Source organism: Carettochelys insculpta, chromosome 20, assembly GCF_033958435.1.
Source record: "Carettochelys insculpta isolate YL-2023 chromosome 20, ASM3395843v1, whole genome shotgun sequence".
Lineage (NCBI taxonomy): Eukaryota > Metazoa > Chordata > Testudines > Carettochelyidae > Carettochelys > Carettochelys insculpta.
In genome coordinates this window covers 1,041,279-1,068,488 of record NC_134156.1, presented here as the reverse complement: position 1 = coordinate 1,068,488, position 27,210 = coordinate 1,041,279, and the positions used below count along the sequence as shown (strand labels likewise).

At 50.7% G+C, this 27,210-nt stretch overlaps 1 protein-coding gene across 3 annotated transcripts; it reads right to left on the bottom strand.

The window, feature by feature from the left end:
• Positions 1 to 26,681, bottom strand: ELAC2 (elaC ribonuclease Z 2). Of its 3 annotated transcripts, XM_075014378.1 has the most exons (24): positions 26,398 to 26,681; positions 25,994 to 26,044; positions 25,829 to 25,899; positions 23,836 to 23,900; positions 22,453 to 22,510; positions 21,167 to 21,235; positions 20,013 to 20,168; positions 19,222 to 19,280; positions 18,487 to 18,545; positions 18,325 to 18,397; positions 17,156 to 17,268; positions 13,771 to 13,869; positions 13,419 to 13,557; positions 13,251 to 13,336; positions 11,038 to 11,156; positions 10,104 to 10,200; positions 9,499 to 9,637; positions 8,488 to 8,526; positions 8,215 to 8,324; positions 4,027 to 4,126; positions 3,825 to 3,945; positions 3,324 to 3,402; positions 2,471 to 2,615; positions 13 to 1,586 (listed from the first exon to the last, which is right to left on the bottom strand). In XM_075014378.1, exons 1-24 carry the CDS (start codon positions 26,658 to 26,660, stop codon positions 1,332 to 1,334), a joined length of 2,565 nt encoding a protein of 854 aa, XP_074870479.1. In that variant the 5' UTR covers positions 26,661 to 26,681; the 3' UTR covers positions 13 to 1,331. The 3 variants fall into 3 exon arrangements, with proteins under 3 accessions (XP_074870480.1, XP_074870479.1, XP_074870481.1); XM_075014379.1 differs by lacking the exon at positions 13,251 to 13,336 and having other exon boundaries at positions 1 to 1,586; positions 13,384 to 13,557; XM_075014380.1 differs by lacking the exons at positions 25,829 to 25,899; positions 25,994 to 26,044; positions 26,398 to 26,681 and adding an exon at positions 25,267 to 25,285 and having other exon boundaries at positions 21 to 1,586.
• Positions 26,682 to 27,210: the final 529 nt, after the last annotated feature.

Genomic DNA, 27,210 nt, shown 5'->3' with positions numbered 1-27,210 from the left:
GAAACCCTGTTACAGCCCATCTGCTCCACCAGTGACTTGTCATTGAGTCAGTTTATTAAAATTGTCAGGCTGAGTGAAAACCGCAACATGCTTAAAGCTTTGCTGCCACCATTCCTGAGCACACTCTTCAGGATTATTTGCTAAAATGTAGCTTTCAGTGCATGAAAAAACCCAATTAAACCAGGCAGTTAAGCAAGGTCTGCACCCAAATGCGGACAACTGTTGCTGTAACCAGCCCACTGAGGTGAGCAAGAGGAACACCGCTAGTCTGATGGCACAGATGTAGAGGTTCAAGGAACCACTATGATCTAGTGTGACCTCCCATAAACCACAGATCACAGAATGCCCCCTCCCTTGAGCTACGGCACGTTTTTTGCAAAAAGCAATAATCCTGCTTTGAAAGTTGTCAGTGATGGAAACCCTGGCCCGTGACAAACTGCTCCACTACTGAGCAGAGGCGAGCTCCTCTCAGTAGCACACCTGCTGGTGGGTTAGCTCACTTGGAAGCCTTCCCTTTCCCCTTCTCCACTGCCTAGATGGGACTCAGTCCTATGGGGTCCAACCAGCCATGTTGTCCTACTGCACACTTGGGTCTCTTCCCAGTGGTGCAGTAAAGGAGAAGCATCCACCTTAGGCATCACCTCCTTCTCTTGGACGCCTGAGCTACTCCGCTACTCCCAGCATCATTCACATCTGTGTGACGAAGACAACATCAAGGACCTGCTAGAGAACAGAACTTATGGATGCAAACTGAGAAAACCCACCCTAGTAACAAACACTGCAAAGCTACTCAAGCCCCAGAAGAAACTGAATTGGGTCCATTTTATTGCAGAATTACCTCCTCTTGCCAGCCAGGTTCAGACCCTTTTTTACATTGTTACATTCCCAAAATGGCAAGCAGGAGCTTTCCCAACACACTCTGGAGACTCCACTGCACGCTCCCCCCACCCCCCGGGTTCTGTGGGCCACAGCTCCAGCATCGTCCTGTCCTGCAACAGCTGTTACTCTCGACAGCTCCAGTCTAAAACCAAAAATAAATAAAAACCCTTGAGAGGGAAGAAAAGCAGCTGCAAGTTGACAGGTGGTCCAGTAGCACTGGCGAGAAACCAGATTGGTTGTGGCAGAATGACCCAGGGGCCTGGTTGCTTACTGTAGGCTTGTAACATCAGATCCCCAAGGATGCAGCAGCTGCAGGCGCCAGCCCTTCACCACCAGTACCCCCGGTCCTCCTGTGGGGGTCTGCAGCACTCCTTGCTCCCTAAGACCAGAAGGGAGCACGGCACGTGGCGCGCAGCATGTTCAAAGCCACCTTTCCACACATGCCACTTGTCTCAGTTCGTGGTTTTAAGCTTCTTGCTCAGCCCTCCCTGATGGTTCTCATCACGTTCTCGTTTATTCAAGGCTTGGCTCGGCTTGCTGGCCTTGTTTCCACTGTCTGCCAGCTTCTCTGAAGCCATGATGGCCTCTTGCAAGATGCGCAGCTCCCGCTTCTCCTTCCGCTCCTCCATTTCCACGATCTCGTCAGCAAAGAGAGCCTTCAGGGGCGGGATCAGCCTGGGGATTGCTGCAAAGTCCCCAAAACGCACCTGAAAGGCAACCACTCAGTGACACTCAGTGGGCACATGGCAGAGGAACAGCATTCTGCTCTGTGCCCGGGTTTCCCTTTCACTCGGCATCTCATCCATTCACACTGCACACTTTCTAGACCAGGGACTCCAGTGTTGTATCTATCCACCACCGAGTGCAGGGTGTATTTAGGGCAGGGGTCCTCCCCTCTCTGCCCCATTTATCTTGGAAACCCCACTGTCTAACAAGACCTCTTCTGTGCACAAGGCAGGGAAGATGCAACATGCACTAAGCCTTCAGGCCCTTAGCACTTGTCCAATTCAGTGAGGGCAATCAGTCTCCACTGAATTGCATTTGCCATGTAGAGAGGCTCCCCGAAAGGAATCCAACAAAGTGGAGGGTGGCACAGGGCACACATCCCACCAAGCAGCAATTACTCTTTGACATGCAGGGGCACACTGAAGAGGACAATGACCCACTGAGACACACGCCGGGGAGCATGTCCAGAGGGGCCCAATGCATGCAGAGGCATCTTCCTGGGTGATGCACTGACCCGCTTGGAGGCGGTAATTGCTACACAAGTGCTGCGCTGGCAGCTGAAAGCACTGGAAGTGGAGACAGGGGCCATGCTCTGTAACAGGGCAAGGCTGGAGCAGTTTGCTTTGCTATCGGAAACCAGAGGCCTTTAATCCCAACCCCGCTGAGGATTAGGTCTGTGTTACTCCCGGTGCTGCCAGCACAGCACACAATGAGATTAAGGTGACGGCGAGTGTGGAGGGACATACTGCCGGCCCCACACATGGCTCCTGGGAGATCACCGAAAGCCAACCACCCTGGGTTCAGCCTGGGCCTGGTTCTCCGCCCAGCCCAGTCCCAGAGAGCAGCAGCCAGGCTCCCAACTCACCCGCATGTGGTCAAATGCGATCCCGACTCTGTCCGAGAAGTCGCCACTGAAGAGCGGGATCTTGGCGTAGCGCTGGCTGAAGTGGTTGAGCATGATGAACTCTGCGCCCATCTGCATGCCGACCCCGATGGCCTGGGATGTGGTGCTGCAAAGGGAGCAGGGACCGGGACAGTTACAGAACTCTGGTCCCTGCCCCTCCACAAGGCACCTGGAGACAGCATTGTGAAGGGCCAACACCCCCGGCCTCTACCCAGCACATGCACAGCGGGCCAGCCAGAGCAGCTCATTTTATCAGCTAGCACCTGGAGGCAGCTCATCCCTCAGCAGACCCGGTGCACGGTGAGCAGGTCGCACTCGAACACCAGCAGGGAGGAGACTGCAAAGCTGCTATGAGCTGGGCTCACCAGTTTGGGGAAGGATTCTGGGAGCACGGGGCTCAACCGTATGCTGGTCACTCATGGGGCCAGCTTTTCGCTCCCTTTCCCACAACCCAGCATCATGCCCACGTCCCTCTGAGTCGAGCATCCTGAATGCACAGATGGGTCCAGGACATGCTGCTCACATGGGCCCCAAAGTGAACTGAGCCAAGGGCTTGCCCCACTACCAGCCAAGTGCCCCTCCAGCAGAGCAGCCTCCTCCAGCCAGCCCACCCAGACAGTACCAGCTCCCTGTGCTGAGGTTGCCAGATCAGTTAGTTCACAAGAAGAGGCCAAACCATCTAACAGGGATTCTCCAGAGCTCTGTGCACACCCAGAGCAGCATGGGATGTAGAAATCACCTTCCTCCAGAGGGCAAAGCCCATCTCTGTGTCTCACTCCTAAGACGACAGAACCTGTGTCCCAAAGATACTCACCTGTGCATCTTCTCCACTGCCTCTTCTTCCAAGCCATCCTCTAGGGTTGCTTCGTGGATCAGCAGCGTGGCATCTTTTCCTGCATAACATCAAATATTCCTTCTGTTGGAACATACCAGGGTGAGGCAGGAGCAACAGAACTTTATCAAGTAAACGGGTATTATGTTTATTAGGGGAAGCGTGTTTCTCTGCCCCCATATTTCCAGCAGTGAACCCACAAAGAGGCAGAAATGCAACCCAATGCTTGTCTTTCTAGCTAGGGCTACTTATACCGGTAGCCCATGGGTTAAGGTACAGGGCTACGCCGCTGCTCCAATTAACAGTTTCTACTCGGAGCCCCACAGCACCGCCCTGCAGCAGTCTGACACAAGACACATTTACACCTGTAAGAGCAAGTTGGGGGGTGGGTGGGGTGTTTATTCAGATATGTTTCACTCAACTAAATAGGCTAGTGGCAAAGCCATTCCCATGCACTTTCAGCCAGCTGCATTTCCCACTTACCTATTTTGACCAAGGCCTCACAGGGCATTGTGTCACCGGAATAGACAATCTTCCAGCCAGATCTGTGTTCCAGCAAACAAGCAAAGGCGTGTCTACAGTGCCGGACCTCACAAGTCTGGAACTGAACAAGACCACAGTGTTATCCACCGCAGGTTACCCTACACTTCACTCAATGCCTTCTCCTGGCCGACAGCCAGCTCACCTTGGCCAAATCGTATTTCTTCAGCAGCAAGTTAATAAGCTCTTCAACTTTAGGCCCAATGACTTTTGCTCCTTCCACCAGAAACTTGGCAGGAATCAGACTGCACAGCAAAAAGGGGAGACGTTTAGGAAGTCAAGATGACAATGAAAATTGTTCTCCATGTTAGCTTAGCAGCACACTCCACTTGAGAAACAGCAGCCCAGTGCCAGGCACTGAGCTCTCCCACGACATGTCTGCTAGGTCTGTGCTGGGACATCCACGTCAGGAAAGACTCCTCCACCAAGTGCCTTCTTCCCATCTTCCATTTAATTTTTCCCTCCTGGAACCCTTGCTACCCCATTCTCCTACCCTCTTGCCCAGGCGGTTTCACACCCATCTGTTTGACCTCTATTGCACCAGGGCAGTGGTGAAGCAGTGGAAAGCTTAACCTAAAGAGTCCTGGCTGGAATAATTTAGTTGGGGTTGATCCTGCTTCAGGCAGGGGGCTGGACTAGATGGCCTCTTGAGGTCCCTTCCAGCCCTAGAATTCTAAAGGTCTCTGCCCAAGTCTTGCTGTGCTGCTGGAGGGCCATGGAAGTTTTGAGCCATCTCATAAATGGCTGGGTACAATTCAGCAATCCCAAGCCACATCTGCCCTTTCCAAACTACAATAAAGAAACATGCCCTGGGGACAGGGCAGAGCATCCTGTGCTGCGTTAATGCAGCAGTCAACAAAGCAGACATTCTGCAAACACAGTGGCCCTACCAGCAGGAGCTCCATGTCTGAACAGCTCTAAAGAGCGCCCAGGGCTAGGAGGAGCCAATTCCAAGCAGATCTCAGCAGCTTCCAAAGCCATACCTTGTTGGACTGCTTCTCCCGACCCCTAGTCTGTGTCACAAGTCCCTGGAACTCCAGGCAGCCTCCAAGCTCACAAGGGGAGCCTGGCTGACAAAAATTGAAGTCTAGCTCCTGGTATGAAATGGCCAAACCTGAAGCAATCCTTGGACATAAAGTCTTGGCATTTACACATCCTAGACACGCAGGGATTTCCGAGTGCTCTGCATTGGCTTGAAGCTGCCCCTACTGAAGTGCATGGGGATTTGCTCCTAGCTGTTGACAAGGGCGGAAGTAGGCCAATGCTGGCAGTCTATGAAAAGCCCGCCCAGTAGAACAGAGCAAGGAAATACTCCACACAGCATGGCGAATCACATTCTCAAGTTGTGTTCACCAGTTATATACTAAACACATCCGGGAGGTTAAATCCCCCAGCAGCTCGGCCCAGCCAAGGGGTGGGTAGAGCCCCAGGAGCTATTGGCAGGCCTTTACACTCATTACTGGCCTGGGCTAGCGAAGGGGAAGGAGGAGAAGTACATCAGACCTGTATCGCTCAATGCCACTCCAACCCGCTAACCAGTTCCATCATGGCAGCGCTTTCCAAACTTCTTGGGCTGTGTACCCCTTTCCAATAACCCTACCGCCTACCCTCAACTGAGACAGGCAGAAGCAACGTGTTGGGGGGGTGTTACAGAATCAGCAACGCCCCCCCAAGATTTCCACTTTCCACTTAGCAAGAGCCCCCAGAGGTTTTCAAACCATGCAACACTCCCCCGACCCCCCCATGGGGGGCACAGAGAAACACTGAGAGGGCAACAGCAATGCAGTGCAGCAGGACTTAGAAATGGAGCATCACTTTCACCCCACTGAGATGGGGCAACCAGCCTGTCTGGCCAGGGGGTGGTGGAAGGAGGAATTATACCAAAGGGAGGGGAAGGCGCTGAGCTCACAAAGTGAGAACACAGCAGCCTGGCATCACTACTCACTCCCCCAAACATTCCCCACTCCCCACAGTCTAAACGCTTCCATTTCAGAACTGCACAGTGGAAAGGAAACTTTTGCCAATTTGGTTGCAGTTTGATTGAGAGCAGATTAATGTTGCCGAGTCCAACACCACGCACTACCCACCAGGGCAGGGTTTCTGACCAAGGTCCGTGTACCTGTTGGAAAACCATTGGATGAGAAGCTGTCTACAGAGCAGGCTGTAGGGCTACATTGCAGGGTCCCAGAAATCTACGCAGCAGTGGAATAGCCCTGCAGCCTGAGCCCCATGAACCTCAGCTGGCCAGCACAGACCAGCCAGGGGTGGGTGTCTGCTGTATAGATACATCTTAAGTGAACTGCCATGGGGCAGGATTACAAGTCTGGTTATCAGTTGTTTGGCCCATATCACAGCATAACTATTACTGCCTGTGGGCCAAGGCTGGGACTTGACTTGCACTGGGTCAGGACACAGGAAGTAAGGGCCTGCTACCAGAGTTATTGGACAAGAACTTGCACATGGACCCCTGGGGACAATAGCCGCGTCTACACGTGCACACTACTTCGAAGTAGCAGCACCAACTTCAAAATAGCGCCTGTTACGGCTACACGTGTTGGGCGCTATTTCGAAGTTGAAATCGACGTTAGGCGGCGAGACGTCGAAGTCGCTAACCCCATGAGGGGATGGGAATAGCGCCCTACTTCGAAGTTGAACGTCGAAGTAGGGCACGTGTAGACGATCCGCGTCCCGCAACATCGAAATAGCAGGGTCCGCCATGTCGGCCATCAGCTGAGGGGTTGAGAGACGCTCTCTCTCCAGCCCCTGCGGGGCTCTACGGTCACCGTGTGCAGCAGCCCTTAGCCCAGGGCTTCTGGCTGCTGCAGGTGGGGATCCATGCTGCATGCACAGGGTCTGCAACCAGTTGTCGGGTGTGTGGATCATGTGTTGTTTAGTGCAACTGTGTCTGGGAGGGGCCCTTTAAGGGAGCGGCTTGCTGTTGAGTCCGCCCTGTGACCCTGTCTGCAGCTGTTCCTGGCACCCTTATTTCGATCTGTGCTACTTTGGCGTGTAGACGTTCCCTCGCAGCGCCTATTTCGATGTGGTGCTGCCCAATGTCGAAGTTGAATGTCGACGTTGCCAGCCCTGGAGGACGTGTAGACGTTATTCATCGAAATAGACTACTTCCATGTCGCTACATCGAAATAAGCTATTTCGATGTAGCGTGCACGTGTAGACGTAGCCAATAGGATTTCCCTCAGAGAACCCCTGCACTGACAGTTGGCAGGCCTTCGTAAGGACCTGAGATGCAGCAATAAGCAGAGCCCCCCCCCAGTGGCACACCATGCTATGCGTACACACTCAGCGGAGTGAACATTCAATGCCAGAACCTGCTGGAGGGCATCAAAGTTCCTCTGCGCTTATGCAGCAGCCAACAAAAGGAACAGTCTAACTGCCAGCATCATCCTGATCAGGCCCAGGGGAACGCAGCCAGATACACTGGCCTCATGTGCCAGAGCAGCTTCAGTGTTACCCTGGGCATTTGCACTGCAAGGATCTGTGCTTGATGCTAGTGCACAGGCTCTCGGGGAAAGCTCCCAGTGCCCAGACTCTTCTGCTCAGGTTTGGCCCAGGGGGCCCCATAAGGTACTGAAGTCATCAGGGGATTTTGTTTCATTATCCACGCTTCGGGCCCCACGCCTGCCCAGCTAGTTACCACCCATTTCGAGGGGCTGACGTGACTAGATGTGGCAGATCCTCTTAAACGGATGTTTCTTCGCAGCCACGGTTCCCAGAGCTGCTCTGGGCAATGGCTCAGACTCAGAACCTCTCCCTTGGGTTCCCCAGACTCCAGGCTGCAACTGTGATTGGTTGGGAACAAACAATGCTCTGTGAAGGAAAGTCAGCGCTCTCCTGCCCAGCTGCTAATACGCACCTCCCAGACATGCGCCTTTGGTATATACACACACACACCTAACACTACATGCTGTCCAGGGGAAGACGAAGAACAATCACCTCCAAGTACTCTGACTCTGAGCTACGTCCCAGCCCCATCAGCGTCTGCCGCAACCTCCCTCAACCCCCCATGCGCGCTCAGGCCCCAGGGAAGGAGGGGGCATGAAGAGAGCAGTGTCCGAGGGGACGTATTTGAGATCAATCCTTCTGTCTGGTTAGTTTTTGCACAGAGGTGACATTCTGCTGTTAAGATTCTGGGACCTGCTGCACTGAAGTGCTTGTCTATTGCAAAGATACACTGAAACACGGCAGATTTGGCCTGTACAGCTACTGTGCTGCAGCAGGTGCAAGGGAGCAGTTTGCCCAGACCTGGGAACAAGGACACAGCCAGAATATTTCCCATTAACTCAACTACCTGTGACAGCCCAGGAGCACTCACTTGACATGACCAAGAATCTCTTGGCAGTTGTCGTGGTACTGGTGTAGCCATGTCATGATCTGCGTGGGCGCTATCAGCAGCAGTGGGCTGGCGGGTCGGCCAAGGGACGCCTAAAAGAACACAACAGGCAAGGAATTGTCAGGACTGTGAGACACCTGACACAGGGCAGGACTCAGTCTGGGGAGGAGGTGCTGCTCCACTGTCACCAGAACCACACCCACCTGCACCAGCCCACACTGCTTTAAATGGCAGCGAAACCACAGCGGTACTTACGAAAGCTCGTTGTCTCTGCAACAGAATGTTCAGCAAGCCCTAGAAGAGAGAACACAGATGCACCTTTGTCGGTCAGGTGCAGTGTGACAAAGCCACCTCACTGAAATGGGGCCATTTCCTAACAGAGCCTACTTCCCAGCCATTCCACCAGCTCAGTGAAGTGCCGGGCACGGCTCCAGAGAGGAACTCTCCTCATAGCCCTCCCCACCAATGTTACCCTTGCCTAGACAGCCTCTGCTCCTGACAGCAGCTGAGAGGAGGTGATCCATTAACCCATTCGTCATCAATCTGTGCCCTACAACCTGATGTCTGAAAACTACACCCTTACAAAGGAGGGGGAGGAAGAAGAGAAACGCTGCAGCTACAGCAGCTTCAGCCAGGAAGGAGGAAACTCATAGCTCCTTTCAGAGTTCTGCGTCACTGCGCTGGCAGCAGAGAAAACTCAACTTCAACACTCTGTGGTTTGAGAGCGCTCTGACAAATCCCTGAAGTATGAGACGTACCCCGGTTCTGTTGTCCCTTCCCCACAGCCACTGGAGAAAGGGCAAGCTATCAGGACCTGGCATGAACTTGCCTGGAGTGGGGCACCTGCACATTCCAAGCAGCCATGAGTGCTGAATTTACACCCCAGGGAGCTTGAGTTCCCCATAGAAACAGGTACTGCAAAATTCGAAGTCTTCTCCCCCAGCCCCAGCCACAGGCCTGAACCCAGCTTGCAGGAACCACGGCTAAGAGGAGACAGGGTTAGTAGCTGAGCACAATTCTGCAAGGCTTGGGTGCTCCACAGTGGGCAGACTGGCCTGAGATACAGCTGGGAGGCTACAACCCACACTCCAGGAACAGGCAAGACAATTGCACAAGCAAGGCAGGACATTTGATGGGGACACTGGAGGAGCCAGAGCCACAGACATGGAACGTTTACATGGTGGCACACTCTGCCATCCCCGCAGTGGATACAACCCATGCCCAGCTGGGATAATGTCTTCTTTAACTCCACTCGCCGCCGCTCACCGTGTGATGATCGGCATGCAGGTGAGACACAAACACGGCTGCTGTGTTGCACAGGATTTCATCCACCTGGTCCCCATAGTGGCGACAGAGCTGGCCAAATGTTCCCTCCCCACAGTCCAGAAGCAGCGACTGGGTGGAGCTGCAGAGAGGAAAAAGCAGATGTACTGCTGGCAGTAGCCAGGATGCACACCAGGAGGATGAACTTTGCTCTGGGCGCCACCTCAAGGGGAGTGATCCGGGAACGAGGCAGCTGGAAGTGCCTCCGCAGGGGCCAGTGCTGAAAGTTCAGGCTCCATCACTACTTTCGCTCTCCTCTGCCCAGAGGGTGGCAGGAACGGGGACACCTGACACCAGTCAGAGCAGGGTTTGAATTGGCCCTGCAAAGGCAGTCACAGAATCATATGCAGGAAGCACTTTGCCCTACTACAGGGAAACTCTCAAGCACCATTTGAACTAGTGACCTCGGTTCAACACTGCCTGGACCATTTCCAAGCCCTGCAGCACCTGCAGGGCTAACAGGTCCATGAACTCCAAAGTGAGGGGGACACGGCAGGACCTGGCTTCCACATGCCTGACAAAGAAAACTACAGAACGCCAGCTCTCACCTGGTATTAATCAACGTGGAGCTGACATTCCGGATTTTCATTGGGATTGCAGAGCCTGTTCCTAGGAAGACTATTTCTGGGTAAGGCTCAGCTTTGCCTAGAGAAAACGTGACATGCTTTGCATTAATGTTGGCAAGAGCCTGCTGCTTTGCAGTATGTTCAGCTCCCAGCCAGGTTAGTAGTTCATTATCTGAGCATAAAACCTCCAGATCCTGACACAGGCTCACAGAAAGGGGTGCTGACCCCCAGCTTCGAAACTGCCCACAGCATGAATGCTAACGGAGTGAGGGTGGGAAGGCAGCAACAAAATCCTCTGTGAAACGACAGGGCGCCTTGCGCTGCACCTCCACCAAGAACGACGGTGGGCACGGACTGGGCTCGGTGGCCACTGCCACAGGCTGCCATCCAATGAGGAGGGACACGCCCCATGGCAGGACAGTGGACAGGCTGTGCTGGTTTAGATGTTGACTCGCTGCCCGCGTCCAACACCTAATGGCATTAGTGCACAGCCGGATGTGAATCAGATGCCGCTCCTTCCACACTCTCACTTGGACAGCCTATTGGAGGACGAGCCCTGAGCAGAGCGTGAGCACAACAGTGATGCAGAATTCAACGCAGGAGCTTGCTAGGGATTAAATCTTGCCCCCCTGGAGTGCTGGAGTCCCAGGCCCAGTATCCTCCAAGATCCAAGGCGGCAAACTGGCTTGTGTCATGCTGAGTAATGAAGAACCCCCTGAGGATGAACCCATACTCTGATGGGCACTTGAAGTGACCCAGAAATAGGTAGAATTCATTAGCTCGCAGGGTAATGGGAATATTTCACCCAGGCGGCATCCTCTTTCACCCAAGCTCCCAACCAACTCCACCCACCACCCCTATCACGCTAGGCCTATCTGCTGCCTCAGTCAGAAGCTTTGCACAACATGCTCCTCACCTGACCTGACAAGCCCGGCCTGCAGACTCTCTCTGCACTCCTTCACACAGTCCTCAAACCCAGGCAGCTCCAGGGCTTCAGCCACGAATTCACTGGAATTGCAGACAGCAACCATATCCCTGAAACAATCCACAGGCCACAGTTCAGGGTACGGGGGGGAGGGGCAGCTAAAGAGAGTTTAATTTAAGGGGCAAAGCATCAAACTACACATTGGACAGGAACCTAGCACAAGCATTTCCTCATTAGTCCCCAGAAACATCTGCATTAAGACTACCACCCTCCAAAGCACAGTGCAACTCCTCACATCCAGGACTGTCAGCAGACTACAGAGGTGGATGGGCTCTGGGAAATGGGAATGAACTCCAAAAAGAGGAAATCATTGCACAATCCCAGGATTCAAGGGCTACATGCTCCACTGGGTCCCAGTGAGCCCTGTGCAGCTCAGGGGCAGCCCAGAGCACCATTTGCTGAAAATCTCTCTCCCCCATGCCAGTTTCAGAGTTCACCATCTTGCACCTACAGGAATATTTTGACAACTCTCTGAAACCTTGCCATGCAGACAGACAGACTGAAGTCTAAATGTTTAAACAGAATCCCTTCCCCTTCCCCACAACTAAATTTTAGACTTCCCCCCTCCTCTAGAGCCATCAGCCATGGGCCACAGCTGGGAACAGGACATGAGACAGGGAGGAAGAGAGATACAGAGGATGCCTGGCAGGCGGGGCTTGGTCCTAACAATGTGGGGCTTGGAAGGAATTCTGTCCCCCTCCTCATCACACTGACAGGCTTCATAAAATGCACTAGCAAAGTCAGTACAAAGTAACATTCCCTGTGATGGCTTGTTTCTCCAGCTCTAGGTACTGTATGCTGAAATGTAAGTGCCGTATTTCTATTCCAGTGGGTTTGATTTATAATTAGCTGGTCAACACGAGAAAGTCAGTGACTGGTCAGTATGTGGCAGTGTAAGCTTGTGGTTTCTCAGGGATATGCAAGACAAATCAGACTTCCAAAAGGGACAGTGCAGTCTGGACAGACAACCACTGGATTAGATGATCTAATAATTCCTTCTTGCCTTAAAACTAGGAAAAATCTCTGGCAAAGCACATACATTTGGACATCCACTACCTCCCAGTCTTAGTGCAGGACAGGCCAAATACACACCACAGGCCAGATTGGGCCTGCCAAATCACCATCCCGCGGGTCAGCCAGAGCTTTGGAGAGGCTCCTTGCCTGCCAGACCCCGCAAATTCACTCAAAGCAGCCGGCTGTGGGGGCCTCATGCCTCAGGCAGTGGGGGCTTTGCATTCTGCTCCCTTTGGCCAGTTTCAGGAAGCCTGACCGATGGTCCTGCTGGCTAGGCTGGGAACCCCCTAAGGTTAGCACCTCCCAGCCAGTGCCTGTACCTGGCACCCCACCTGAGCCTATCCTTTCCTTCAAGCCTCAGCATACCTGGTCCTACACCACAATCCCCTGGCCCCAGGTCACAACCCTCTCCCGCCACAAGGAGGGGAAATGCTTACCACACTCCCTGGTACTGCCCTTCGCTGCTCTCATTGGCTGAAATCTGGTTAACGGGTGTAGCAGGGAAACCCTCCCCATGAGGGCTTTTCCAGTACGGCATTTCCCCACAGCTGGGAGAGGGAGTGGCAGCGCACAGTGCTCCTCCAACACGCAGCCCTGGGAAGGCCAGATGTGACCTGGGGGACTCAGAGCTGCCCCCTGCTCACAGTGGGAAGCTGGTGCAAGGAGCTTATGTGGTGGGGGGGAAGGGGACACCACAGGGCTGGAACACCAGCATGGGCTCCCCGCTGGGGGACAGGAGTGGGGGTGAGCCCCAAGCCGTGCAGCCCCTCTGCAAAGCAGTCATGGGCTGCAGTTTGTGAGTCAGTGTACGAGAAATCTGCGTAGCACTCAGCAAAATGGGGCCTTGAGGTTTTAAGGGACAGCACAATGGAAAACCACCCCACCCCTGTGCCCCACAAGTAGAAGGGGCAGTCCCAAGTTTCTCCAAGGGTCTGTCCCTGCACAGGCTGGCCCAGAATAAGAGCCTAAGGATGACTCCAAGACACCTTTGCTGCACCACCATTCAGGTGCTGAATGCTTCTTAGTCCCAGCTTATTATCAGATCTTCTAAAAAACCTGCTCCCATACAGGTGCCCCAGAGCCAGGAGACCAGATCTCTCTTTAGTTTACATATAACCAAGGGTATCAACCTCTGCCACTGTGGCTTAGGTCTCAGCTGGTATTTCAGGAGAAATTCTCCCCGTACAACAGGAACGCTGAAAGTGGCCTCTTCTTCCTGGAGATGAGACAGAAGGAGCAACATTTAAGCGTGTGCAAGCTCACCTCTGCGGACCCTGCACCGCAGCACAGCCTCTTACCCGATGCTGACGGCTGGCTAGAAGTGGGAAGATTTCTGAATGAATGAGATTCAGCTGGGTTTGGATCTTGTGGCTGCGCAGGCAGTGCACAGTGTTCGTATTTTCATTCAGTATCAAGTGTTGAGTTGTGGAGCCAAACCTGGAAAAAGATGGAATAGTAAGAAACATGTCCAAATACAAGATTACTTCAGCTCCAACCTACTGCTGGGGACCTGAGGCCATTAACTAACCACTGCTTTCTGACCCTATGCATGCCCAGGCCCAGAGCAGTTATTAGCCAGAGATCACAGAGAGTTTGTGACTAAATAACCTTGAAGGAAGCGTAAGTCAATGTAACTCAGAAGTCACATACCTTTCCAGCCACTCTTTGTACCGGCTGTCTTGAAGCACTGTCTCTGGGGTGATGTGAACAACCAAGGCCACACGACCCTCAGCCTTCCCTTCTTGGTACCTAGAAGAGACAATGAAGATCAAAGATGACAACAGTACTTGACTTCTATTACACAGCGATCTCGCCTCCTTCCCAGACATGACAAGGTTCCCCTGCAGAACTTATTTACTACTAAGCACTCCATGAAGCACAAATGATTTCCTCCAGGAAGGAAGCCCAGCGAAGAGGTTACAGCACTGACCTAAGAGTCACAGAAGCTGGTTCTACTCCAAACTCACCCAGATCAGCCTCGAACAAGCCATTTATCATAGACCCCATGGCCTCCCTCCATATGAGGATGACAATTCCTCACAAGCAAGAGAATGACCAAGAACAGGATAGGCCCAATACTCAGTGAGCATGGGGGTTGGAGGGATACGAGTGTCAACAGAAAACACAGATGTGGGAGAAGTGCTAAATGACTTCTTTGTTTTAGTAACAGAGGGAAAGCCGTGCTAGTCTATATGCTATCAAAACAAAAAAAGCAGTAAAGTAGCACTTTAACAAAATAATTTATTAAGTGAATGTTCGTGGGACAGACCCACTTCTTCAGACCATAGCCATACCAGAACAGACTCAATATTTAAGGCACAGAGAACCAAAAATAGTAATCAAGGCTGACAAAAATCAGAAAACCAAAAATACCCAAACAAATTAGAGGTCTTCAAGTTACCAGGGCCTGATTAAATGCATCCCAAAATACCCGAAGACCTGATGGAGGAGCTAGCTGAGCCATCAGCAATTATCTCTGGAAAACTCAGGGTCGATGGGGGAGATTCCAGAGGACTGGAAAGGAGCGAACAGTGCCAGTTTGAGAAAGGAGAGTAAGAACAGCCCAGAGAATGACAGACCAGCTAGCTTAACTTCAGTACTAGGAAGATAAAGGGGCAAATAACCAATTCGCAAACACCTAGAGGATAAAATGTCTGCCTGTGCTGGGGTATTGTGCTGCACTCCAGAAGTGGCCAGCAAGTTCAGCTCCTGGGGACACAGGGAGAAGGTGACTATGCGGTGCTGCATCATTTCCCCACCTCGGAGCCAGGCCTGCTGCGATGGCCATCTCCCTGGAGTTGATGACATCTAGAGGTGCCTTCCAGTCCTATGATTATCTTTGCAAGGTGGGTGTGATATTCAGAACAGCCCATGTTCAGCCAACTGCACTGAAAACAACTAAATAATTTACATTTTAGCAGATAGCCCCAACAGGGAAAGAAGCGATAAGATACATCCTTCAAAGCAGGCTCCATGTTGCCTGCCCCTAAGCTGAAACCTTCTGAACAATCCACTTCAAAGATTCAACAGACAACTTGGGATTCCAGTCCTTTCTGTAGTCTGTCTGTCACCTCAGACAAAAGGACCAACTTTTCCCCTTGGAAGGTAGATCCTAACCCAGGAGCTTGGTTAGCGATACTGATAGAAACGTGGTGAGGGGATTTTACCTTGAACCCAGCCTAGTCTGTCAGGTTTTAGGTTCCAGGAAGTCTCTTCTCTTGTAACCTTTTCTGACTTTAATCCCCACACTCAGGTAAAAATCTCTCTAGAAGTCAAAAAACTTAAATATAGAGCAATCCAGTGCTGAGTTTGAACTGAGCTGTTTGGTGACTTTAGTTACAGCAACAAACTGCTGGATGTTAGTCCTACATAAGCAACAAACCTTAATTCCCCCTGATTGTTCCAGGAGAGGGCTGGACACTTTAGAACACATTTTGAGGAAGTGCAGGGCTGAGGAGTCACTCCTTACTTGTTATTACCCAAGGCAGACAGAGACCAGTACGAGTCTCATGTGCTCCAGTGTTGGACCAGGGCTGCTGAGAAAACTGACCAAGTACAGGCTTGTTGCAAATTGCAGGCATCCCAGACAACAGGTCAGCAACACATTAAGACACTTGGAGTAAGAGGTGGTATCATCATCAATCTGGATCACACCTCGGGAAAGTAGGAGCGAAGCAGCTCATTGTACGCAAAGACCTTTGAAAGCTCAGTTACTAAGATGTGTAACAATCCACAACAAAGATGCATATTATTTAGTCCAGTCACACGACTATCTAAAACTAAAGTAGCAGAAATCCTAAAAAATACAGGAACTGACGACATGCTCCAGAGAGAGCATCATAGATAACTAGAATTGGAAGAGACCTCAAGAGGTCATCAAGTCCATTGCTCTGCCCTCACAGCAGGGGCAAGCACGTTCTATAAATCATCCCTGTTATTTAAGAACAGATTGGATAAATACGTATCGCCAGTGACGGAGATTCTACGACCACCCTAGCCAATTCATTCCCGTATTTATCCATCCTGACATTTGCAAAATTCTTCCTTAATGTCCAACCTAAACCTCCTTGCTGCAATTTAAGCCCATTGCTTTTTGTCCTATCTTCAGGGGCCAAAGACAATCATTTTTCTCCCTCCTCCCTGTAACACCCCCTCTTATGTCCCCTCTCAGCCTTTTTTCCCCCAAAACTAAACAAACTCAATTCTTTTAATCTTCTAGACCTTTAGTTATTTTAGTGGCTCTTCTCTGGATCTTTGTCCTTATCGAACTTTTCATCCTATTTTTCCACAAGACCATTTCTCCAGTTTGTTCACAATTTGAATTCTGACCCTATCCTCCAAAGTAGATGCAGCCCCTCCCAGGCTGGTGGTAGCTGCAAACTGGGTAAGCGTACTCTCTATGCCATTACCTAACTTGCTGATGAAGATATTAAACAAAACTGGCCCCAAAACTATTCCCTGTGGGACCCCACTTGTTGTTTCCTTCCAGAATGACTGTGAACCATTAATAACCACGCTCTGTGATCAGAGTAGCCCCATCCAGGTTGCATTTCCCCAGTTTACTGATAAGGTCATGTGATAGTGTAGCAACTGCCTTACTAAAATCCAGGTATACTACATCTACTTCTTCCCCTTTATCCACAAGGCTCGTTATCCTGTCACAGAAGAAATACCTCCTTCTCCAGAAACACCCCTTACAAGATGCCTTGTATATAACATATCCAGACTGGGGAGGAATGAGTTCTAGAGTCATGCACCCTACACAGAGCACACCCTGCCACAGCCCCACCCCTCATGCTCCAGCTTCTGTGCCTCATCTGATCCTTTTCTGGGGGCTCTGGATCTCGGGATGCTATCTGCAAGCTTTGTCAACAAGTACATTCAGTCTCTGGCCCTGCCATGGCCCGCGAAGCACACCATATTCCATTTGTAACCAGGCTAACGATTTTCACTGTCATAAAGAAGTGCTGAAGCTTGATACCCCACAGCCCCATATTCCAGGGAGCACCCTCCCTTTCCCATCACCCCACCGTACCTGCGGAAGATGTCGTTTTCACAGACCGCATCCACAAAGCCTTCATGAGGACATTCTACTACCATGAACACAGGGCCTGGCTCAGGAGGGGTACAGACCTCTTCGGGCAGGATCTGCAGTGAGGCACACAGGGGTTATTCAGTGGTCAGACCATAGTACAGGCTGTCAGCAAGGGCCCGGGTAGGCAGCTCCCCTTTGGCAACAGGATGCAGCAGCACATACTGTGGATCCCCACCTCACTTCACTGGCTGGGGACATCACAGAACTTGGCCCCCGCTTTCCCAGTCTTGCAATTACTCCAAGAATTGATTTTGCTGGATCACAAGGTGCAACGTCCCTGACAATGGCCTAAACAAAGCAGGATGCAACTCAGCTGCGGGAAGTCCAGCTGCTTCCTCACTGGGCACTGGGGTATGCTCACACGAGTGCCTATAGGGAGTGGGGCCCTGAGGGGCACCGATTTTATTTATGGATCTACCAGAAACACCAATGGCTGGATCGATCCCCCTCACCAGTCACTAGCCTGGAAGACTGAAGTCTTTATCTGTCCCCCGACATCAAAGCCTTTCAACCACCCGGGGAGGGGGCCCCCCACAGATGGCAAATGAGCGTGATCAGTGATAACTGCTGTTCATAGTGGGTCAGGTGAGGACACTCTGGGTCTGGGACAGACACACCTCTACTGCCAGAGTGGACTGACCATCTCCATGAGCTCATGGGCTGTCAGACTCAAACTGCTGTAACTGGGCCAGCGTTGGCATGGGATACACATGGAAATAACCACATATTGCCTACACTTCACCTGTAACAGCAGATATTGAATGGACCCCACAAGAAGCTAGGGGATCCTGGGACAAAATGCTAGCAGGAACAAGCCTGGGAAAGCTTGAAACTGGAACATGCTGCCAGGAAGGTGAGGGAACCCAAGGGAACATGCTTGGCTGGCACTTGCCACTATGAGGCGTGTTAAGGGACAGTTCATCACTCCTACCACACAGCAGGAGCAATGGGAGGATTGAACTGGTCACAGCTGATCCAAGAGGGGATGACTGTGGCTGGCATAGAGCAGCATTTAGTTACAACCTTCTGGGTGAGCTAGACCCCATGAAGAGTACTGGTTACAAAGCCTGCCTGCAGCCTGGCTGGGATAGCCGAGACTGAAGTCGTACCTCTCTGCCTTCAAACGTGACACTCTTCCCATCTTTGACAGCTGCAATGATTGGGCCAATGGCTGCAGTTCCACTAAGGATGAGAACACAAGGGCCACATTAGCATTTGCACAAACCGGAGCCCACCCCCACCCAGCACCCCGGCAGGGCTCTCTTACTTACACTGGCAGGCCCAGCTCCTTTGCTTTAGCCACCAAGAAGTTCCCTTTCTTTGCGTGAAGCTGACAGTAATTGAAAAGAAAGAAGCATTTCATTCAAAGTTCCCATGTAACAAGTCACACCTCTTTATAATGTTTAAGCATGAATGGAAAAAAAAAAGGGGGGGGCCAAAAATGTGGCTCAAACCCTAGGTGGTTCTGTACTAAGCCATGAAAAGAGACAGCAGGAGAAACTTTCCTCCAGATTTATTTTTTTAAGTCTCAGATACATCAAGTTCCTTTCTGCCCTGCTTCAGTGGCTCATCTGCCCAGAGGTCTGGCTCTGGCACTCCCATCCATAGAGGTGGAGAGTCAAAGAGATTTTCCTTCAAGTGTTCAGCAAGAGAATTACAACGTAGTCTCAGAACCCTGCCAGTTCTCTAGTCGCCGACAGAGCCTTCCAGGAAAAACAAGGAAGACAAGTGTAACAAGCAAGCAGAAATACCACCGTTCTGGCCCTCAGGAAGGAGCAAATTAAAATGTTTTTTTCTTTTGTAGGTAACTTCTCAGAGTCAAGTGCCAAGGGGAACCATTCCAGCCCAAATTCTCCATGTCTAGATCTGAGAGCAAGGTTACTGAATACCAATGTTGGCATAGAATAACTGACCCAAACCCCCAACTCTACTACAAGGTGGTATTGGTAATTAAACTGGTCTAGATAAAAGAATACGAAATTCCTATTCCATAGGACACTTCTTACTTTGCAGATGAAAGCCACCACCAGGGTTGGGTCTCTGCTGCCAACTCTCCTGTTGCCATCTTTAAAAAAAGTTACATAGGAGAATGTAGTTTGAACATCTTTTTCCTTAATACAAAAGGGGGCAATTTCCTGCAGTGTCCCATCCCTGCTCTTCCTGTGATTTTATATGCACGGCCTCTCAGTAAGGTATTATCAGTACAAGTCACAGACAGGCAACAGGCAGTAAGAAAACACATAGCCTGTAGCCTGTCTATGACCTGACTAAATTTTAGCTGCCGAAGGCCACCCAGGAAATGACTAGCTGCAGAGCTGCTGAAGCCCCATGTTGGTGGCTCCAGACGCCCTGGGGATCACAGAAAACCATGGAGTACATGACCTCTGTGACAGATATGCAGCTTTAGTCACAAGTGACCATTACGACCATTTAACTCCAACCTCTTGCACAGTTCATGCCAAAGATGACCAACCCAGGGATTCCTCCATCAAACCCAAGACATCTGGACACCCTGGACTGCTTTCACAACTTGAGGGAACAGAATCCACTCAGTACCAAGGGAATTAAACATTGGAACAACTTAAAACCAGCCTCTCATTTCTACCCTGAATTGTTTAGCTTCAGCAGTCAGCCACTGGCTCTCATTTTCCCCGATGCTCAAATAATCCCTAAGAGATATTTCAGCAGAGTGTACCAGCCCTTTCTTATCTGCGCCAAGAATAACTGGGTAGGGAAGAAATTACACCAATATATCAGTTTTGCTCTGACTACGTGATGAAAATACAAGCTCCTGTACCTGTTTTCTTTGAGGCTTCTCTACTCTTGCTGTCCTCTGGACATTGCTGCTCAGTGGTGGGAGATCCAGTCTCTGGAGCACTTTTATGGCTGACTCCACCTTGTACTGACCTCTCGGGACTCTGATGCAGCAGGTGCTCACTGGCTAACTGCCTTCCTGTCCCAAACACAGGGGTGGGGGAGAGAGGAAAAAGTCTTGCTCAGGAGACAGACATGAGAAAACACAAATGGAGTTTATTCAGAAAATTTCTCCAAAACCCCCTGAGCAGTTTAAATGGGAACAACGGAGCTCCTGCTTCCTTGTTTGTGCACATTGCACATTACTCATTTCAAGAACTCGCCTCAGCAGAGTCTCCAAGAACAACATCTCATCAAGCTCAAGTACGTACTTAAAGTACAGTCGCTTGCACGAATGCACTTAATCACATGGATCAGAGATGCAGCCTTGTTAGTCTGTATCTGCAAAACAACTGTAAGTCCTGTGGCACCTTATAGACCATCAGATTTTTGGAGCATAAGCTTTCATGGGCAAAGACCCATTTTCTCAGATGAATGTAGTAGATATTCCAGAGGCAGGCAGAAAGCCAATCACTTCCCTTCCACAGACTATCATCGGAAGGAAAACACCAGAGTTCTAGGCCTGGTCTACACTAGGAGATAAAGTCAAATTTAAGGCTCTATGGTTGATTTTAAAAACTCTCCATCTATTCCCCTGCACTCAGTAAGTCAATCCTAAGTGGCTGTAACACTGACTTCTATATTGTTGACTTCCCAACAAAGTTACTGAAAAAAAAATTGAATTTGCAATGTTGAGCTAAAACACTGTGGATTAACCAGGGTTAAAATCGATTTTATTAGCCCAGGAAACTGTCCTACAATGCCCCTCTAGGTGTCCTTTCAGGTCACCACTCCAAGTAAGCAGGAAGTAGGAAACTAGAAGCCCAGCATTTTGTATTAAATTTCTTTACAATCAGCTTGGCGATGGCATGTAGCTACTTTACAGAGCTCCAGCACGGACCCATTAGGAGAGCCAAGGACTCATTTCACCTTGTGGGCAAGTCCCTGCCCCAAGACAGCACGTGGCGGCTCAGCTGTGAGGACCAGGCAGAGGCGCATGGGACAGTTTCCTACCATTCAAACCAGATCTGTACTCACCCACAAGAGGTACTTGATAGACAGTCAAGGTCTCGTCTTTGTACTCAGGCTCTGCATGGGACCGCACAGCTGAAAACAGAACAGTCAAAATATGGGAGGTTAGCCGGGATATTCACCCCTCTAAATCAAGTATTAACCGTTACTACAGACAGATGCTTCACACACCAGAGCTGTTCACAAAGAACCCTAGAAATCAAAGACATTAAGGAGCATGCATCTCTCATGTGAGCTACTCATCATGCAGTTCCCTCAGGCCAGACACTGAAACTCTACTACTGCAGAGACAAATACACACAACTTCAACAAAGAGCAACTATAGTACACTTCTCTAAGCAGCAGAGATTAAAGCAATCCATCACTGCACGTCTCCAAACAGGCCAGGGCTTCTGTGGCTGCAGGATTCTTACAAGTTTCCATTCTGCCTTTATACAACCTCAAGGAAGCGCTTAAAGCAGGAGCAGCATGAAGTCTGGCTCCATAGGGAGCAGAAGTGTTACATATTTATGAACCACTGCTTACACTGTGAAGAATAAAATAGGCAATCAAGTAACTGCAAGATGGTTTTTAGTATGACGTCAGTAAACGCAAACTACACTGCAGCCCCAAAAGGGTTGATTTATTATAACCAGCTAACATTTTATCTACTTTAAACAGTACATTACACTAGGAAGTTGTATTGTCTGTAATACATGTAATGAATTTGCTGCAACAGGACCAGAAACAGATTTGTCACAAGACAACATAAAAAGGAATAATGGAACTCTGCAATGCATCCATTCGTCCAGAAGGGTGCTAGTTACAGCAAGGGTGGTTTAGGCCATTAGAAAAAGCCTTCCAGTCAAGATGGAGAAACACTTGAATAAATTGTCCAAGAAGTACGTGAAATCTTTGTCACTGAAGATTTTTTAAGAGCAGGTTAGATAAAAGCCTGTCAGGGATGGGTTTGATAATACATAATCCTGCCATGAATTCAGGGGCTGGCTTTAATGACCTCTCGAGTCTGTTCTATGATAGGACTGGAAGAGAGGTCCTATAATATCATGATCAACAGGGACAGTACTTCAGATGTGTTCCCCAAAAGGGAAATCTATGATGTGGGTATCTCCAACTCAGACTCAGCAGTAAAGATTAAATGAGTTCACTTAGCTTTTCTGCAATGGCCTTATCATACTTAAGTGCTCCTTTAACTCCTTACACATCGTAAGACTACTGTTCAGAGAAACGTACACACAACAATATATGAACATCAGAAACAGCAAGTACACACAGATTAATGTTGTACATACTCAAGTCTATTCCTTTCAGGGGTCCAGAAAACACTTTGATAGCTTCCAGGTAGTTTTTCTGGGGGAAAAAATAAATAAAAAAAAAAATAAAAAAAAAAACCACCACCTTAAGAGAGATCATTGCCTACTTATTATTCAGATCAAGTATCTTTTTCACACAAAGATTTATGTTTAATGAAGTAAGATTCACACTCAGGTGCAGAGAAGCCCATAAGCTCTACTCCCTGTTAGGAGAAAACTGGACACCACATTAAACTTTGTACCTTGTAGTTTGATCAAGGTATAACTAGCCGATCACTCTCACCTTATTTTTAAGAGAAAACAGTATGTTCCTGCCTCATCTTTGAGATGTTTATACCATAATTTTGTATTCGGTGTTCTGGCACCACCCTTCTGGAATATATTTACAGGGGTATCCAGTGCCTTGCACTTCTTAGGAGTGTTTTTGCAACATCAGCCACGTTCTTGCCAAGTGCATGTACCAACAGTGAATCTGCTTTGTCACAAAGCCTGACATTGTGCATGTGTTCTTGCCAAGTGCATGTACCAACAGTGAATCTGCTTTGTCACAAAGCCTGACATTGCATTCAGACTCTTCCTAACTTTCCATGTCAGCAGGACCTGCCTGTAAGCCCTATGCCACACCTCAGGTTCTTTCTACTACAGGGGGACAAATGGCCCCTACATTTCTTCTTACTAGATCAGTCAGAAATACCTTCAGTTTTGTACACTAGTAGTTTAGTGCAGTATCTCTCTGAAACGAACAGTTGCAGAGTGAGCAAGCTGGCCAGAGAGTTCTCCCTCCCAGCAAGCGCTCTCTTTTTTGGTCCAGGGATCAGGAAAATAAATACCAAAGTCAAGGAGAAGGGCACCTTGACAAGCAGACAATTGGTGAATGCTCATAGATACTGTAAGAAAAATTCACTGCTGATCAGTGGAACCAACAGCCCAGATACTGAGACCAGCACTCGAGCTATATAACTAGTGCCTCCTGCCAGGCCTAAAACTTGTTCAGACACTGGCAGAGAACACCAATTGCTGCTTTAAAAAGGAATATCGTGAAGAACTGCCCTATCAAACTGTTTAGGGAGACAGGTGGAGAACAGCTGTTTCACCTATGAGTTGAGACAACAGCAACCCAAGCAGTGGCAGTTTGCTGCTGCCCAAAGCCAGTTTCAATTTGGACAACTCACAAGTGAGCTGTGCACCACATGAAGCCAACTCTGAAATAAGACTAAAACAATTGCAGGATGGCCCTTAACAATGCCTCCTGGAAGGAGCACTTTACAAAGTCACTCAGCACTTAGCAGCAGCTCTTTACCCACAGGTTAAGGTCTTGGATTTTCAGAGGCTCCCCACTTTTCAAATCAAACAGCTACTCACCAGTTGTGGTGGTCCAGAGAGCACACACTTTGGGAGTCCTATTTCCTTTAATGTAAGGATCATTCCTGGAAGAGAGAGAGGGAAGAGTGAAGCTTTGGAAACAGCTCATGGGAGCATCTCCACAGCAAAGGCTGTAACTACAGTCCTTAGCAGATACAAAAATTGGGATCCATACTTGCAAATTGATCTGTGGATATCTGCATCCACATCTGCAGATGCCTGTCGCTATGCAAGAGATATCCACAAATTTGAAGGGCTCTAGATAGAGAATTTGTAGCCACATCTTTAGAGACAAAAGCAAGTAACAGACATCCACATCTGTGAACGCAGATAACCTCGACTACAAAGCAAATACCTGCAGATTTGCAGGGCTCTAATTTAACTCGCTTTCTGCTGTCTGTCCAATTTCCAGCTTTCTTCATAAAGAGGTGTAACATCCTCTAAGGCTCTTGGTCAAGTCCTTGGTTCTGCTTTGAGTGATCTTGAATAAGCCACTCATCTCTTTGCACCCATACCCCTTCCAATTTTGCAAAACCAAGAGTACCTCATGAGGACAGTGGGAAGATAAATCCACAAGCACCGGTAAAGCACTCAGGTACCCACTGCAGCAATGCAAACTATATACCCAATCAACACTAGAAAAACAGGCTGTAGTAGAAAGTACTTCCAAGTCCCAAATTTGGGGAGTTTACAAATATTTACTTCTAAAATACCTTTGTGGTCTCTTTTTTGGGTTGGTATCCCTTATAACCGCATCCTCCCAGAGCTGCATGTTCTGCAGGAGGCAGTAACACAAACTCTGTGCCTCTGCTAGGGGAGACAAGAGCTTCTGGCCCAGGACAGGGAAGCCCCAGAGGGTAAGGTGGCAGCCATCAGGGGCATAATCAGCCATCAGGGAAAACTTCAAGGGGACATCGGTGATCTAACCACTCACATAAGCAACTACAGGAGGAAACTTTAGGAAGACATGCCTTTTTGAGTACAATTTACACCTTAGCTGCTCTGATACAAGCACTAAAGCTACGTTACAGAAACAGGATAATACTATATTACAGTTGTGCACTCAGTAAAGAGGAGACAACAAACCAACACATAAGGAACAAGGCTGGCAGCAAGTGTTTAATAACAGACTCTGCCAACACATTAATTGACCAACCTTATGAGTCCAGACGCTCCACTTAAAAGTGCTTCTCTGTCTATAATACATCACATTTTGACCACCATATGTGATCAAGTTCAAAATTTCAGAGAACATTCTAGTCGTCAATAAGCAGGAACCTACTGATGACGGAGGAAGACGAGAAAATGGAAAGTGGGAAAACAGGGAACACATGAAGCCTCCAATAGCTTTTAAGTAGAGCCACAGCTGATGTCACCCACTAATACCTTCCAGCTCAACAGTACAATATTATTTTTTCTCGCACTACTCACCTAACAGAGCTTAATTAACATGGTGATAGCCTTGCTGCAAGTTAGGCAGGGTCAGATGGTGTGCGAAGAACATACAGTCCTCTTGGCATAGGATGAGAACAGGGCATCCGGGAAAAGGTGGAGGAAACAATGGAAATCAGACAGAACCACTGGTGAGGAGTGGTGCCTGGGGGACTCTGGAAGGGGAAGAGGAAAATGGAGCGCAGACAGCGCTGCTGCCATGGGGGAAAAGAGGGGACACACCCTGTGACAGGAGAGAGATTAGAAGAACCTGAAAAGGGACGGGATGCATATTGGGACATTGCTATGAAGGGAAGAGCAAACAGATACAGAATCCCTTGTACAACAGGGCAAGGATGGACCCAGATACATGGGTGGGGACGCTCACTCCCACCACAGGGAGACTGGAGGAACTGCAAGGAGACCCTGAAATAGATGGGGCTATGAGAAATGCATACAAGAGCCTTTCACAGCAAAATGGAGAACTGCAAGGAGCCGTCCTCTGATGCAATACACTTGGCCTAAACAAACCGTGCAGCATTCACCCCCTAGTTGCACTTACCAGATAGGCCACCAACATTCGCCCAGTTCATGCTGGTGAGAAAGATGTTGTCTAGCCGAGCCACTTTTAACCTGACAAGACAAAGGTTTGGATTTTGGAAAACTGAAGTTCGGCCTGTACGTTGTCACAATTCCTCTCGTTTAACACGGCGGGAAGGGCGCTTACCGGTGCTCCTGCATGTGGCGCTGGACCCCTTCCCCGCAGTTAAAGAGATACCTGGGATGGGATGAGCACACGTATTAGCTGAAACTCCATCCCCTTTCTAACGTGGAAGTAGTTTAGCTTTCCTTGCCCGGCGTCAGGAGACAAGCTCAGCACCAGCGCGTGCGGAGGGCCTGCAGCAGGGACCCGGCTGGTCGCAGAGGAGCGTCCCGCCTTGGGAGGCGGATGGAACAGCGAACGCCCACTGCGGGGCTCCTGCGCCGCCCCCCGCAGCGCGCGGGCCAGGGCTCCGCGCGCGCAGGCGAGACAAGGCAGCGCGGCGCGCAGGGCGCCAGGCGCGGCCGGCAGCAACAGCGGCTGGGGAGGGCGCCGCCCCGCAGGGCCCCGCCGGTGCCTCAGGCGCTCACCAGTTGTACTCGGAGTAGACGCAGAGCGCGGCGCCCGCCTCCCGGCTCCCGGCCGCCACCACCTGCGCGCAGAGGACGCTGGGCCCGGGCCCGGGCCCAGGCCCGCCGTGCTCCGAGCCGCGCCGCTTCTCGCGGGTCCGCAGGTGCCGCAGCGGGTCCTTGGGCGGCCGCGGCCGGCGCGGCGGAGCGGGGCCCCCGGACATGGCGCGGCGGAGCGGGGCCCAGCGGCAGCCCGCCCGCAGCCCTAGCAGCCAGCCCCACATTCAGCCCAGCCACCGCGCGTGCCCCAGGCCCGCCGCACGTGACACGTGCCGACCAATCGCGCGCCCCTCCAGCCAATAGGCCCCTACGCCTGAGACAGGCTTCCCTCTCATGTGACCCTACCACCCAATGGGAATCGAGCATTAGGGCCCCCCCTTCCCTCACGTGACACCGAGCGCTAATAAAAATGGCGCCTCTGGGCCTCGCTCCATCTCCTGAAAGGGGCTGTGGCGCGGGCCGGTAGTGGCTTCCCTGTCATGTGACGCAGGCTGGCCAATAGGGCGTGTCGGTGGGATCGGGAGGCGGGGCTCGCTGCCTCGTGCGGCGAGCTGGCGGCGGCAGCTGCCTGTGAGAACCGCTGCGCTGCGGGCCCCGTCCCCCTGCGGTACTGGCAGCGGGGCCCGCCCGCCCGAGCGAGCTACACCGCGCGGAGCCGCCGCCGGCCCTCAGGCGGGTCCCCTGGGCGGTGCCCACGTCATGCCTGTGTCGCTTCCCGCGCTGCCAGCGGCCCGCCGCGCCCGGCCCCGCCGCTCTGCCGGCCGCCCACGTGCG

Bases quoted from the DNA above. Each gene is read 5' to 3' on its own strand.
- ELAC2 (XM_075014378.1), bottom strand. From the start codon at position 26,660: ATGTGGGGCTGGCTGCTAGGGCTGCGGGCGGGCTGCCGCTGGGCCCCG. The intron at 20,169-21,166 runs GTGAGTACAGAT...TGTTTGGGACAG, and splicing joins CTATCAAGTACCTCTTGTGG to GAAGGCAGTTAGCCAGTGAG. The intron at 4,127-8,214 runs GTGAGTGCTCCT...TTTGCTGTGCAG, and splicing joins GAGATTCTTGGTCATGTCAA to TCTGATTCCTGCCAAGTTTC.